At 37.7% G+C, this 15,398-nt stretch overlaps 1 protein-coding gene across 7 annotated transcripts in view; it reads left to right on the top strand.

Moving 5' to 3' along the window:
- Positions 1–15,398, top strand: part of LOC136826688 (uncharacterized) — a 413,156-nt gene that overhangs the window by 384,247 nt on the left and 13,511 nt on the right. For all 7 annotated transcript variants that reach the window (XM_067084059.1, XM_067084055.1, XM_067084061.1 and 4 more), the window contains 3 exons: positions 5,660–5,759; positions 7,252–7,319; positions 14,449–14,648. In XM_067084059.1, the coding sequence (XP_066940160.1) occupies positions 5,696–5,759; positions 7,252–7,319; positions 14,449–14,648 (332 nt within the window). In that variant the 5' untranslated portion in view covers positions 5,660–5,695. The remainder of the gene's footprint in view (positions 1–5,659; positions 5,760–7,251; positions 7,320–14,448; positions 14,649–15,398) is intronic.

The following is a 15,398-nucleotide window of genomic DNA, read 5'->3' as shown; positions in this document are numbered from 1 at the left end:
AAAGTCAAAATTCTTTGCTCCTTTAAAAATAGTTATTACATACAAGAGAGAGAGAGATTTTTTAGCAGTTCACTGTTTGAATTATATCAGGGATTGTCTGAAGCACCTTCCATATATACACACATATATATATATATATATATATATATATATATATATATATATATATATATATATATATATATATGTGTGTGTGTGTGTGTGTGTGTGTGTGTGCATGTATATATACAGTATGTATATACATACATACATACATACACACACATACACGCACACACACATCATGGCATCCTCTTTAATGACAGTGTTATTAAGTACATCATGTCGACTCCTTGTTCCACAAGAACCCTTCTTTGCTCAGCTCCTCCTGAAAATGAGTGTGAGTGTGTGCCCTTCAGAGTGGCGTGTGTCTGTCTGTCTGTCTGTCTGTCTGTCTGTCTTTCTGTCTGTCTGTTTGCTAGCTTGAATGTATGCGCGTTTGTCGTGCCTTCCCTGTGAAGTGTATCTGTGATTGTATGCAGTGTATTCTTCAAGAGGTGTACTTCTCATTGATTGCAGTGTATTCTTCAAGAGGTGTGCCTCTGATTGTTGGTAGTGCATTCTTCAGGATGTGTACCTGTGATTGTATGCCGTGTATTCTTCAAGAAGTGTACTTCTGATTGTAGTAGTGTATTCTTCAAGAGGTGTACCTCTGATTGTTGGCAGTGCATTCTTCAGGATGTGTACCTGTGATTGTATGCCGTGTATTCTTCAAGAAGTGTACTTCTGATTGTAGTAGTGTATTCTTCAAGAGGTGTACCTCTGATTGTGTGCAGTGTATTCTTCAAGATGTGTACCTCTGATTGTGTGCAGTGTATTCAAGATATGTACCTCTGATTGTGTGCAATGTATTCTTCAAGATGTGTACCTCTGATTGTGTGCAGTGTATTCTTCAAGATGTGTACCTCTGATTGTGTGCAATGTATTCTTCAAGATGTGTACCTCTGATTGTGTGCAATGTATTCTTCAAGATGTGTACCTCTGATTGTGTGCAGTGTATTCAAGATGTGTACCTCTGATTGTGTGCAATGTGTTCTTCAAGATGTGTACCTCTGATTGTGTGCAGTGTATTCTTCAAGAGGTGTACCTCTGATCGCATGCAGTGTATATGCAGTGTATTTTCAGGCCAAGTCATGTGTCGTACGCTCGTATGCAATCGGTGTCCTCTTGCAGAAGTGTATGCCTGAGTAGTGGCGTGCATGCGTTGCATTCTTTGAGAGGTTTATGTCTGCTTTTATGCAGTTATTCCCAAAAAAGGAAGGGGCCTTCTCCCTTGCGTTGATTGCAGAGCGTTTTCGGACAAGTTCTTAGTTTATTATTATTATTATTATTATTATTATTATTATTATTATTATTATTATTATTATTATTATTATTCAAAAGATGAACCCTGTTCACATGGAACAGCCCCAATGGGGGCCACTGACTTGAAAATCTTCCAGCTTCCAAAGAATATGGTGTTCATTTGAAAGAAGTCACAAAAGATAATAGGAAAATTTCAAAATACAAAGAGAATTGGTTAAGGGTAGTAATGCGTTGCATCTTCGCTTGAACTTCTGAGGTTCCAGTTGCGCAACATCCTCAGGGAAACGGCTCCACAGTCCAACAGTGTGAGGAATAATTTATTTAAAGTTAGTTGACTTTGAAAAACTATATAGATATAGATTATATATATTGATAGATGGATAGGTAGATAATAGGTTTCACATAGTTGAAGAACACTGCCATTTTTTAAGAGTAACTGAGGAACGCAACGAAATGTCAGTGATTGATGCCTCTCTCTCTCTCTCTCTCTCTCTCTCTCTCTCTCTCTCTCTCTCTCTCTCTCTCTCTCTCTCTCTCTCTCTCTCTATTTTACTGTCAATTATCTCTGTCAAATTATTTTTACTGAGATAAACTCCATGGTTGCCAACCTTCGTGTTTATTGCTTGATTTTCAATCTCAAAATATTTGTCCCCTTTATGCCCTTCTCCCTCGATTACTGTCTGCCTTTTTTCCGTCTAAAAGACGGAAGAGAAAAAAACAGAGGGCTTTTTTCTCTGGTCCTTAGACTCTAATTAGACAGTGTACTAATGCGGAATAAATAATTTGGAAAGATTGTCAACAGAGGAAGGCGGTCAAATTTGGGCATTGTCCTGATGAGGAGAAGAGAAGAGGATGAGGGGAGGAGGAGGAGGAGTTCCTCCAAATCCTTTCCCAATTCATTCCCAATTTTTTCCCATTTCTTTCTCAATTCTTTCCCAGTTCTCTGCCAGTTCATTCCTCCGCCACCTGAGAGAAACGAGAGAAAAAGCGTCTGTAATCAAGGAGTTCCTTGAGACCTCGTATCGTCTGGAGGACTCTCTCATCCCCTGGGGACCTGTATTTTAGAGGCTGTGGCTGAAGATCCTCGAAGGGGAGGCGGCGGTGGGGGCGTCGCCCTTTGGGGATTCCGGCTGAAGGTCCTTCTTCTTCTCCTTCGCACACCCAAGGCCTCTTGGCATCCTTCGCTAAGGAGACTTCAGCCCCATTCTTGCACGTTAAAGATACCGGACTTGTGTGCGGCGGGGGGAAGGCTTTAAGAGAGAGTGTGTGTGTGTGTGTGAGAGAGAGCTATAGCTAGCTAGGTAGCTCTCTCTCTCTCTCTCTCTCTCTCTCTCCCTCTCTCTCTCTCTCTCTCTCTCTCTTTGTATAATAAAATTAAATATATATATATATATATATATATATATATATATATATATATATATATATATATATATATATATATATATATATATATATATATATATATATATATATATATATATATATATATCAGTCACTTCCTCCTCTCTCTCTCTCTCTCTCTCTCTCTCTCTCTCTCTCTCTCTCTCTCTCTCTCTCTCTCTCTCTCTCTCTCTCTGCATGTTCGCACCAAATTACCGTCCCTGTAAATGATACATTTCCATTTGCGATGCGGTGCATGATATTTGTGTCCTTCCCCCCCTTCCCCTTTCTCCCTCCCTCTCCCCCCCTCCCCCCGGGGGTGGTTGATTACGGACAATGATATTAAAAACACGGACGTCACATTAAATGTTACCGGGTATTGCTGGTGTTTCGAGTAAAGCTGATATTCCGTTTCGAAGAACCTAATGAAGATGGACGATTGTGTATGCGTCTCTCTCTCTCTCTCTCTCTCTCTCTCTCTCTCTCTCTCTCTCTCTCTCTCTCTCTCTCTCTCTCTCTCTCTCTCTCTCTCTCCCCGATGCGCAGTTGTGGGAAAGCAATGTGTGAGTCCTTTTATTTTAAACATTTAATGATTTACTCGCTTTTTTATCTATTTGTTTATTTATTTGGTAAGTAGTCTCAATTCTTTCTGTTTTCCATTATCTTCCGTTTCGTGGAAAAGCTGTATGCGAATCCTTGTATTTTGACAATTCGATCATTTACTCACATTTTTATAAGTTTATTTATTAAATTGTCTATATATATTTTTTTCTTTTTTTAATAATTGATATCTCTCTTTCTCTCCCATTACCTTCTTTTTCGTGGGAAGTATTATATGAATCCTTTTATTATAATAATTTAAGGATTTACTCACGTTTTTATCTATTTATTTATTAGTTTGTTTATGTTTTTTATTCTTTTTTTAATGAGTGATATCTCTTCTTTCCGTATTTCCCTTTACCTTCTGTTATTTCATTCTAATAAACACCATATTCTTTGGAAGCTTGAATTTCAAGTCAATGGCCCCTTTGGTGGGCTTGTTCCATACGAATAGGCTTCATCTTTTGAATAATAATAATAATAATAATAATAATAATAATAATAATAATAATAATAATAATAATAATAATAATAATAATAATAATACGTGGCGTTGAAGGTGATAGCTGCATCAGCGGCATTCAGTTTGCATAGTATTCTCCATTCTTATAATAATTGATTTTTCTAGCTTACTGTATTCTGCCAGTAACACGCCGATATTGGTCATACTTGGAGAGGAAAGCAGGTTGCAAAATTAGGTAGTTTATTTCCGATAGACACAGTAAAACAGCAACAGGATACTGAAATGGGAAGTTCATCGTCCGTAGAGTTGACCTTCAGGAAAAATTTTCTTTTGATTTGTCCTTCGGGAGAAAGTCTTCTTCGGTGTTAGTCGAGGCCACGTTTCGCTCAGGCTCCAGTGAGCATGGTCACGCCAAAAAGACGGTGGTAGACTGACTTTTGAGGTCGAAGAAACTTCGGGGCAATTTTTACTTGTTCAGTAGCCAAATGACTGCTGTATTGCCCGTGTTCTTTTCAACTATATGTACGTTTGGGTAGCGTGTACACGATCAGACGAATGCTAGAATGAATCAGTGACTGGATGACTCAGTCTAACACTAATGCTCATGGTTTGTTCTCTACTTGTCCTCAACTTGTTCCTACACTTGTGCGAATTGTTATTGTCGTTCGGCCAAAGCAGATATCGCCTGGCAAATATGATATTTAGATGTGTGCTTGGGCAATAGTTTGATTGCATTGAGCCTAACGCTGAAGAAAACATTAGAATGAAGTGGAAAGAAACATCGTAGGCCTAAGGGAAAATAGGTCTAGGTTCAGTTCCCGGCCGGCGCAGATGGCTTATCAGTTATAATCCTCTCGAGTGTGGTTTAGAATTGTTGAATATAAAAACACCACGCGTGTAGGAGTGACAAAAATTTATATATATATATATATATATATATATATATATATATATATATATATATATATATATATATATGTATGTATGTATGTATGTATGTATGTATGTATACACATATATATTATATACATATATATATATATATATATATATATATATATATATATATATATATATATATATATATATATATATATATATACGTAGAGGGGAGAGAGAGAGAGAGAGAGAGAGATCTGCTTCCAGTCCCGTTGATTTTTTAATATAAATCTTTTCCATTTATCGCTGAAAGATTTACAAGCGACGACGATGAACAGTTTGTTATATCTTTCACTGACCTCCCCCCACCCCCACTCCTCCCCCCTCTCCATACATCTTCTCCCTCTCCCTCTCCCTCTAAGCCTCTGTGACTCTCCCCTCTGGCGTAGAAACTCCACCTCCTCCTCCTCCTCCTCCTCCTCCTTCGACTTTGGACAAGCGCCATTTGGAAATATGAAATTAACCCGTTGTGTAGTGTTTTATGTCCTTTGTATAGGGGAAAGTTCGTGTGTTCGCTATTTTTCTCAAAACAAAAAAAATATATATTATATAAAGGCTAGGTGGGTGTCTCGAGTGTAATTGTATCTTCGGAGTCTCTCTCTCTCTCTCTCTCTCTCTCTCTCTCTCTCTCTCTCTCTCTCTGTATATATATATATATATATATATATATATATATATATATATATATATATATATATATATATATATATATATATATATATATATATATATGTTTATATATTTATTTTATATATTTCCCATTCCTCTCTGTCTCTCTCTCTCTCTCTCTCTCTCTCTCTCTCTCTCTCTCTCTTGTATGGTTTAAGTCGTATTCGACATAAATTGTTCGGAAAATGCCTTCTTTAACAAACAAATTAGCTTTCTTTTCTTAATGAATTATCTTCCACTAACGTCTCTCTTTTGTTTCAGACCCGCAAGCGATGGTGACGTAGGTATCACGTGACTATGGACGTGACGTCACCACCTGATGGCAATAATACTATGGTTCCTCCTTCTATACTTCTTCAAGGTGAGTGTGAGTCTCCTGAAATGGACTTCGTTACACCCTACGTAGTTAAATTAGACTATAAATTTAAAATAGATTGTAGAGCTATAGAATTAAATGGAAAATATCTCCCAGCTGGTAAATTCTTGGTCGTAGTGTGTTTACGAAAGACTTCTTAAGACGGTAAAAGCTTATTAGACCTTGTAGCATCTGAAATACCGATTTTCTGGACTAACTGATTCTTTTACCCAACCAGGATATTATAGATATTTACATGGTGCGTCATCTCCTGCAGACACTATCTTTTACGCTGTCCACTCATCACAATACATTTAGCCCTTTTTCTAGATGCGGGAAAGCAGAACGGAATGGCAGTTATCATCATTATATAATGAAGATGTTATTGTTATGCCCATCTTTATTGATGAACCTTTGCACATTTTGTTTTGAAGACTTACTTTCTCGAGATCGCCTCTTCTTGTAATGTGGAGGGGTTCATATATGAATGTTTATATGTAAAAGTGTGTGTATGTTTGCCTATCATGTATTATTTGTGATATATATGTACGTTTAATGATAATGAAATAGAATAATGTATCTATAGTCAATATATGCCCTGTAGGGGGGGGAGGGCAGTCAGTGGACCTCATGCGGTGCGCTGTGGGTATTACTTAAGGTTCTGTGCAGCGTCCCTTAGGACCCTAGCTGCAACCCTTTTCATTAGTTTTACTGTACCTCCATTCATGTTCTCTTTCTTCATCTTACTTTCCCCCTCTCCTAACAATTGTTTCATAGTGCAGTTGTGAGGTTTTCCTCCTGTTACACCTTTCAAACCTTTTTATCGTCAATTTCCGTTTCAGAGCTGAATGACCTCTTTGGTCCCAGCGCTTGGCCGTTGGCCTAAATTCTATATGTATGGATTTTTGGCCATCATCTTTGGAAAAGAAGTTTTGAAAATGTCGTATCTGTAGTCATCCATGTTGTCTCATTTTTTGCCATCAGCTTTACCAAAAATAAATGATTTATTGATTTTCTGCCGGTTTAATTTTCTCTACTTACGAAAAACGCAAACTTATTTTACCCCATTTATATCATTCATTCGTTTTTGTAAACATTTTTATAAGAGCTGCACTTAATATTATAGTTAAGATTATTTGTAAATAAAATTTTAGTTAGGATCATTTGTAAACAAAACATAGTTAAGATCATTTGTAAAAAAAATATAGTTAAGGTCTTTTGTAAACATTTTATAGAAGAGCTGCACTTAAAATTTATAGTTTTTAAGATCTTTTGTAAACGTTTTGTAGAAGTATAGCACTTAAAATTATAGTTAAGATCTTGTAAACATTTTTTAGTAGAGATGCACTTAAAATTATAGTTAAGATTTTTGTAAATATTTGATAACAGTGTTGCACTTAAAATTATAGATAAGATACAATATTTATCAAGTATTGAATGATTACTTGTGCTCAAATAATAATTCCTTTCTTCCATTATCTTTTTTCCTCTTCTGTAGATGCGGTGACGGTAACCCCGACGAGCTCCCTGGACGAGGAAACCCTGAGGCGCCAGAAAGAACTAGAGGTAAGGAAAGAGGGCGGCGGAGATTGGCAAATCGAGAGTCATCTCGGAAAAAAGTAATAATGAATAGATAATAAAGGGACAAGAGGAGACTTCAGGGTTGAAAATACAGAAGGGGTGATGATAGAAACATCAGTAGAATGAATATTACTGCTCCTCCTCCTTCCCCTTCTCCTTCCTCCTCTTCCTCTTCCTCTTCCTCTTCCTCTTCCTCTTCCTCCTCCTCCTCCTCCTTATCCTGCTCCTTCTCCCCCATCCCTCCTCCTCCTCCTCCTCCTCCTCCTCCTCCTCCTCCTCCTCCTCCTCCTCCTCCTCCCTCCTCCTCCTCCCCCTTCACCCCAAATTTGACCCCCTTCCTCTGTTGACAATCTTTCCAATTATTTATTCTGTATTAGTACAGGAGTCTGAGTCGAGACAGAGTCTAAGGAAAATAAAAAAAAAAATCTGTCTTTTTCTCTCCCGTCTTAGAGAGAGAAAAAAAAGGTCGACAGTAATCGATTGAGAAGATGATAACGGGGACAAATATTTTGAGATTGAAAATCAAGCGAGAAGCACGAAGGTTGGCAACCCTGGAGTTTATCAAAAAAGAAATAATCTGCCAGAGATGATCGACAGGTAAATTAGATCAGTCTGGAATAGAGATAACTGACATTGAAACTAGAATAATCGGAAGTAGAGATAATTACAAGTAAAATTAGAATAATCTGAAATAGAAATAATTAAAGTCAAATTGGAATAATCTGAAATAGAGATCGTTACAAGTAAAATCGGAATAATACGAAATAGAAGTAACTGAAAATATTTTTATTATTATTGTTATTATTATTATTATTATTATTATTATTATTCTTTTCAAAATGAGGAAATAAGCTGCATTTAAGATTATTATTATTATTATTATTATTATTATTATTATTATTATTATTATTATTATTATTATTATTATTACTAAGAAGGTGAACCCTATTCATACGGAACAAGCCCACCACAGGGGCCATCGACTTGAAATTCAAGAAGCTTCCAAAGAACGTTACAGTGTTCATTTGAAAGAAGTAACAGAGAGTAATAGGAAATAGAGAAAGAAGAGATTAACTGTCAGAAAATAAAAAAAAGATGAATTAATATTTTATTGAATAAATGGATAAAAGTGAATCAAAACAGAAAAGCCTAGAAATTCCACATCCAAATGGGAAGAAGAGTAACCACTAACCGAGAGGGGAAACATCAAAAACATCAACAACAACACGAATAGACAAAGCAAAACCCGGTGAACCATTCATGAAATGGAGAGAGTGGTCAAGAGAACGGAAGAAGAAGAAGAAGGATGAGGAGAAGAAGAAGAAGAAGAAGTTCATCAATTTCATCAGTAACATCATTTGATAAATCATTATCCTGAGATGTTACAGATACCTGATAGAGATCTGTCAAAACATCACAATAGTTGTAGGTCATGTTTGCATGGGCAGATCTTAGGGTTTCCTTCCCTGATTCCCCCTATGCTGCAGGGGTAAGGGTGTTGGGGGAGGAATAATTGTGAGTCATATACCTGGTAGTTACCCGACCGTATATATATATATATATATATATATATATATATATATATATATATATATATATATATATATATATATATATATATATATATATTTACAGTATTGGGGAGGTTTGATTACCTTACCTTGATGCTTATTGGCCTTGTGCAAAGGGCCCTCCTATTCATAAATTTAAAAGTAAAGGTTAAAATAGTTACTGTTTGAGAGCACAGAGCCGACTAAGAGAACAAATTAACTACTTTATTTACAACACACGTAAATGCGAAACAATGATTTACAAGGGAAATTAATTGGGCTTAATTGCAATCTAATTCAGTTGGCCCTTCTTGGAGGGCAAGAATGCAGGACTCGGCCATGGAACAGCCTAAAAGGCGATACAGCCTCCTGGCAAACACTTCTCTGCAAATGCCGAGATTAATCCTAGTGAACACTCACGAAAGTAAAAATGTCTTAAGTGGCCTATGTTAGCTGAAAGCTGAAGGATGGACTTGATAATTAGCGTTGAGCTCAAGGCAGTTTACAGCGCCTTCAAAATGGCACCTGGGTCATGTACCCAGTCAGTCACAAATTCTCACTTCGAGGAAGGTTTACGTTATTCACAATTTAACCAGTGACGTGAAGGGATAATGGAAAAGATCTCTTGTTCAAGGGGATTGAATCGAGATTTAAGAGCAAGGGAGATTGGGAAGAGAGAACTTAGTAAAACCAAGTAAGGTGGAGCAAGGGGCCCCTGGAAGCATGGAGGCTGAATGGTTCAGACAACTCTTACCGCGTTAATTAATTCTAGCACCAACTAGAAGCGAGGCTGCGGGATCAGGTAATGTGGTGTAGTGAGATTGTTGTCTTCCACCTAACCCAAAAGTGCTCCTTTTTATTATGCATGCAAATCCAGCATGGCCATCTGTCTCCAGAGATGAGGAGACAGTCGGATGGAGGGATACGTCTGCTTGGTTGGGAGGTCAAATTGCTGAGGTTGGGCGTCGGCTTATGAACTTCCGCTGCCCATTCCCCTTTTGTTCCTTTTACTGTACCTCCTTTCACATTCTCTTTCTTCCATCTTACTTTCCACCATCTCCTAACAATTGATTCATAGTGCAGCTGCGAGGTTTTCCTCCTGTTACACCTTTCAAACCTTTTACTGTCAGTTTCCATTTCAGCACTAAATGACCTCATAGGTCCCAGTACTTGACCTTTGGCCTAAATTCTATACTCAGTTCAGTGCATTTCACCTGGTGGTAGTTGGCAGGTAGAGTTTTTCCGAAAGAATTCGGCCTCGCAGGACAACAAAGTGGAAGGGTAAAGGCAAAGTTCAGGTCGGAAATTAACTGGCTGGGACCCTTCAGGTCACAGAAAAATAAATCAAGATGAACTAAATATCTGGTTCTTTCTCAAAATGAGAATGCCCTCTTAATTAAGTCAGAGTCGGTGAGTATTTATTACAATATATATATATATATATATATATATATATATATATATATATATATATATATATATATATATATATATATATATATATATATATGTGTGTATGTGTGTGTGTATGTGTGTGTAAATTTGAAAAAATTATTATTTTAGTGGAGTGTGTGTATATGAATATGAAAAATTACTATTTCTAGTCTCTCTATATCTTTCTATCTCTCTCTCTCTCTCTCTCTCTCTCTCTCTCTCTCTCTCTCTCTCTCTCTCTCTCTCTCTCTCAGTATGCAAGATGTTATTAACACCACTCACGTGATATCTTGTCATTTATGCGAAAGCTTTCCATGAAACAGGTTTCAATATGCATTTACATTTACCTGTAAAAACATTGAAAATATGAGTCAAGTTGAAGGACAGTTTTCTCAGAGAGAGAGAGAGAGAGAGAGAGAGAGAGAGAGAGAGAGAGAGAGAGAGAGAGAGAGAGAGAGAGAGAGAGAGAGAGGAAATATAATTGAAATAGAGTCGTTTGAGAGCAACGAATTTCATTTCATTAAACCCTAATTATCCAAAGAGGAACGGAAGGACTAATCCAATTAACTAAAAGGTAGGATGTTATGCTATTCCATGATATAAGCGAACGGGAAGGGGAAGGGGGTTGTTTTCGGGGGGGGGGTGATGCAAGGGACTGTAAGTAGCAGGGTGAAGGGGAAAGTGACTTCGTTGACGGTCATTCCCTTGTCAGCATTTATATTTGCACATTTGTCAGTCTTCCGTGATCCGTAGAGGGCGGGGTGGGGGTGGGAGGTAGTTCCATCAGTGCTCCTCACGCGGTGCACTGCAGGCATTACTTGAGGTTCTTTGCAGCGTCCCTTCCGTGGCCCCTAGCTCCAACCCCCTTTCAATCATTTTACTGTACCTCCAGTCACATTCTCTTCCATCTGACTTGATTGAATCCTCTCCTAACAATTGCTTCACAGTGCAACTGCTTTGAGGTTTTCCTCCTGTTACATCTTTCAACCCTTTCTACAGTCAGTTTCCTTTTCACGGCTGAATTACATCATAGGTCCCAGCGCTTGGCCTTTGGCCAAAATTCTATATTCCAATTCCAATTAAAAGCCTGACTTCATTAAGAAGATCTTTCTCGCCCCAAAAGGAAGGCCTTGATCTGTATTTTGACTTCTCGTGAAGGACTCCCTTCCTGTAGATGAGGCGTGAAAGCCAAGGGCCTTTGATGAGAGGCTGGACGGGAGTTGGGGAGGGTGGAATTTTGGGAGGAAGGGGTCCTACGTAAGAGGTCCCTTCCGGGCGCGCATTCAAGAGGTTCACCACAATTCCGCGACAGCTGGTTTCGAGTGTATTAACCAGCTGCAATAACTCCGTTTAAATGGGCCACCGTAAAGAGCAATAATTGCGAGAATTCGGGGCCCAATCTGTGGGCCGGACTTACGCCAGATTACGGCGAGTCGTCGGGGTAATGGTCGACATTTCTCGCTCATTTTCGGGAAATGAATTTGGGATTTGTCTGTTGTTATGAGCGTGATTGGTTCCGGGGAATCCTACTCCGCGGCACTGTGTGTGTGTTTCCTCTCTGCTCCCATTTACCTGGTTGTTCTGTATTATTTTGTGGTCTTTCTTATTCCATATTTATGTTAATTTTTGGTTTCGGGAAACCTCCCAGCGCTCTTATGTGTGTTTCCTCTCCATCCTATTTCCCTGGTTATTCTAGGTTATTTTGGGCTTTCTTATTATTTATTTCTATTCATTTTCCGTTAGATTTTTGCCAGTTTGGTCGCTGCCACTTCCTCTAACAGTACCCGTCTTTTAGAAAAGTGTGAATCTTGGAAATGTCATTTTCATCTCATGAGATCTAAATTAAAGGTATATAGCAGGTATCAGCTCATTATATATATATAGTTATATTTACTGTATCATTCTTTCCTTTAAATGCCTACAATAATGCAAACATTAAAACTGACAGTGAATATACCTTATTTTTGTGATGTTTCGTAGGATATTATTTAATGATAGGGGAAATATTTTCCAAAATAGGGGCCAGGGACTTGAAATTCAAGCTTCCAATGGATATTAAGGTGTTCATTTGAAAGAAGTAACATTAGATAACAGAAAATACAAAAAGAAGACCTTGGATTTTAAGCAGCAACTCAAAGAAACCGGAGCGGGCTAAAATAATTAACTTTGACCGCGAGACACATCTAGAACACTCGCCCCAATTTGCATATGAACGCTGGTGCTCTTAGAAACAAAACAATGTCCGTTCTAACTCTAATCTATTCCCAGCTTTTCATTAAACATACATAACTGATATGAACAGGTAATGTAATTATGTTCGCACTAAAACATCTGATGTAATTTTAGCACATTGACTGCATGAAGTCATTACTTACCCACGGCCATCATTTTGGCTGATAAGGTCATAAAGATAAAAGCATGATTCCAGTGTTCACACACACACACACACACACACACACAGGGTTGGGTGAGGCGTGAGTTTTAGGTAGAGTATATGTGAGGACGACGGTTTATAAGGTCAGGGGTCAAATCAGACTGAACGATACGAAGTCGTGGGGGGCCTTAGGAAGTGCAGAAATTGGGGCTTTGTTTTGGAGTGTCGAATAGTAAAAGGACCCGTACAGATGGATAAAATCGTTTTCTGTTGTATGTGTGTGCATTTGTGTGTTTGCGTGCATGTTGTGCACGCGTGTGTGAGTGAGTGAGTTGGTGGATCCTAATACACAATTTTATCCTTCAGTAACGTTTTGAATCACCCAAAAACGTCATTGTTAAGTTAATTATGTGTTGAGTAGGCTTCAGTAACTTCGCCCATAAAATTACATTTTAGCATTAAATTATAAAAACTTTTTTTTCCAGATCTACTAATTAATGTGTTCCGAAGCTGTCACACAATCGTATGAAGCTCGCACGGTCCTTTATGACATATCCAGTGAATTATTCCTTTTATGATGACTTGACATTTCCCCTGTTGTGCAGATGCTGTCGTGAAAAGCTAAACCGATACTGTTTCACTTTTATCCAAACTGTTGAGAGATTACCATTTCAAAGACCTCATTGCCATTTGTGTTTATGTAAAACCCTGCTGTGACTGATGCAGAACAACTTTCAAAGTTAAATCTGTTTCATTTATTTGTTTTGAACGTGTTTGATGTAGTATTTACTGATCAGCTTTCACAGGACAGTTTGGGGGAAAAGTTTTTTCATTTGCCAGTCAAACCAACTTTGTATAAACATGGCCACTTCCCTTATCCTTATTCATATGTTGTCATTGGACTAAAAGGCAATTCTTCATGGCCATCTGTACCTGACTTTGACTCACTTGACCACTTTGAGTGAGGACTCACGCTGACATAAGGCCGATTTAATATAAACTAGTCAGTTAACTGACCTTCGATGTGTTACCTGCATTTGTTGCAATTCATAGGAGGATGAGATCGAGCTTGTGGTACAGTGGCTGAGGTGTTTATTTAAAGTTTGCAAATCTAATTATTTGATTATCTCTGAACATAGCTGAAATTCGCTTTTCTTGCCCCCAGAAAATGGTCGTGGATATAACCATAACATGTTGCCAAACAGTAAAAAGCTCCTCATTTTTTATTTCCTCGGCAACTGCTATGAGTACCTGGAAACTTCTACAATTAAATTCTTAGTACAGTCAGTAACAGATTTAGTCTTTTGCAACCAAACAGATGAAGTCTTTTAGAGTCTGACATTTAGCCTGAACCCCCAGTCTTGACATTCTTGGTTATGTTTTCGGGCAACAATTGACCTTTTAAAGTTAGACATACATGCACCCGTTATTCCCGAATGCACTTTCGGTATGTGTCTGACCTTTCGAAACAGATAGGTCTGATGGGATTATTCTCCCAAGGCATAAATTTAGGGGCAATTGTCATACGGTTATTAGTGAGGCTGTCTGCACAGGCATCTGGGAAATTTGTTATGATCATTTGCTTTTAAGTGTAGCAAAACGTCCAAACTCTGCGACAGTATTTCCCTGATATATTACTTATCTCCAGCTTTTTGTGATTATTAATGCTGTTGCTATTGCCTGCTATTGCTTTCATTGTTATAGCTGTGGTTTTCTTTGGGCAAAGAACCGAGAGTCACACGTTCGCTTCTTGCAGGAGTTCTACTCAACCTATGACGTGTGGACGGGCATCCGGACTGCCATCACCCTGGCTCTCTTCTTCATCTTCACAGTCACTCTCATCCTCTACAAGAGCAAGTGCAAGCCCCGTCGCAAGTACGAACTCTACCCAAGCCTTGAGGACATGCCAGGACGACCCTTGGACTACTGCGACTATTGGTGCGCCTCTCCGGTCAGGTGGGTACCTCTTCCAGTTGATGGCAAGACGAAGAAGAAGAAGAATTTCTCAGGTTGAATTGAAACTGGTAACAATATATATATATATATATATATATATATATATATATATATATATATATATATATATATATATATATTATATATATATATATATATATATATATATATATATATATATAATATAAAGGTATAAAGGAGAGGAACAGATTGAAAAGGAAGAGGTTAAGTCATAGAAAACGGTGCTGCCACAGGAAGTATGTTTACAAAATCTTTAGCTTTCTTTCATTCGATTCTTTTACGTACAATTCCAAATTCAGAATGATACTTTCAGCATGCTTTTTTATCATTCTTTGTGTCTTGTTTATTTTGGCAATGCTATTTTAACTTGTTTTTAATACTGTTATTATATGAAATTATTTGCTTGAATTTCTTTCTCAGTTTGTTTCACCCATTCTTATTGACTGTTTATAATTCTTGGGCATTACTCCCAAGGAAGGTTAACTGAGTGTCCTGCCCCATAGACATGTGTCAGAGGTTATTTATGCAAGTTTATATATACCCATTTCATTACAGAATATATATGTGTCTTTATCTCTAAGTGTTTATAGACGATATCAAGTTTCTTGGAGAACCTTTCAAAGCACAGCCAAATGCAAAACAAATAAATCATTTCTGTCTTTCTGCCTGTCTATTTATCTGTTTATCTATTTTTCTGAATCATATATGTATCTATCTCTTTGTTTATCT

Source organism: Macrobrachium rosenbergii, chromosome 41 (assembly GCF_040412425.1).
Source record: "Macrobrachium rosenbergii isolate ZJJX-2024 chromosome 41, ASM4041242v1, whole genome shotgun sequence".
NCBI lineage: Eukaryota > Metazoa > Arthropoda > Malacostraca > Decapoda > Palaemonidae > Macrobrachium > Macrobrachium rosenbergii.
The sequence above is the reverse complement of the archived record's forward strand: the minus strand, read 5'-3'. Positions and strand labels throughout refer to the sequence as shown.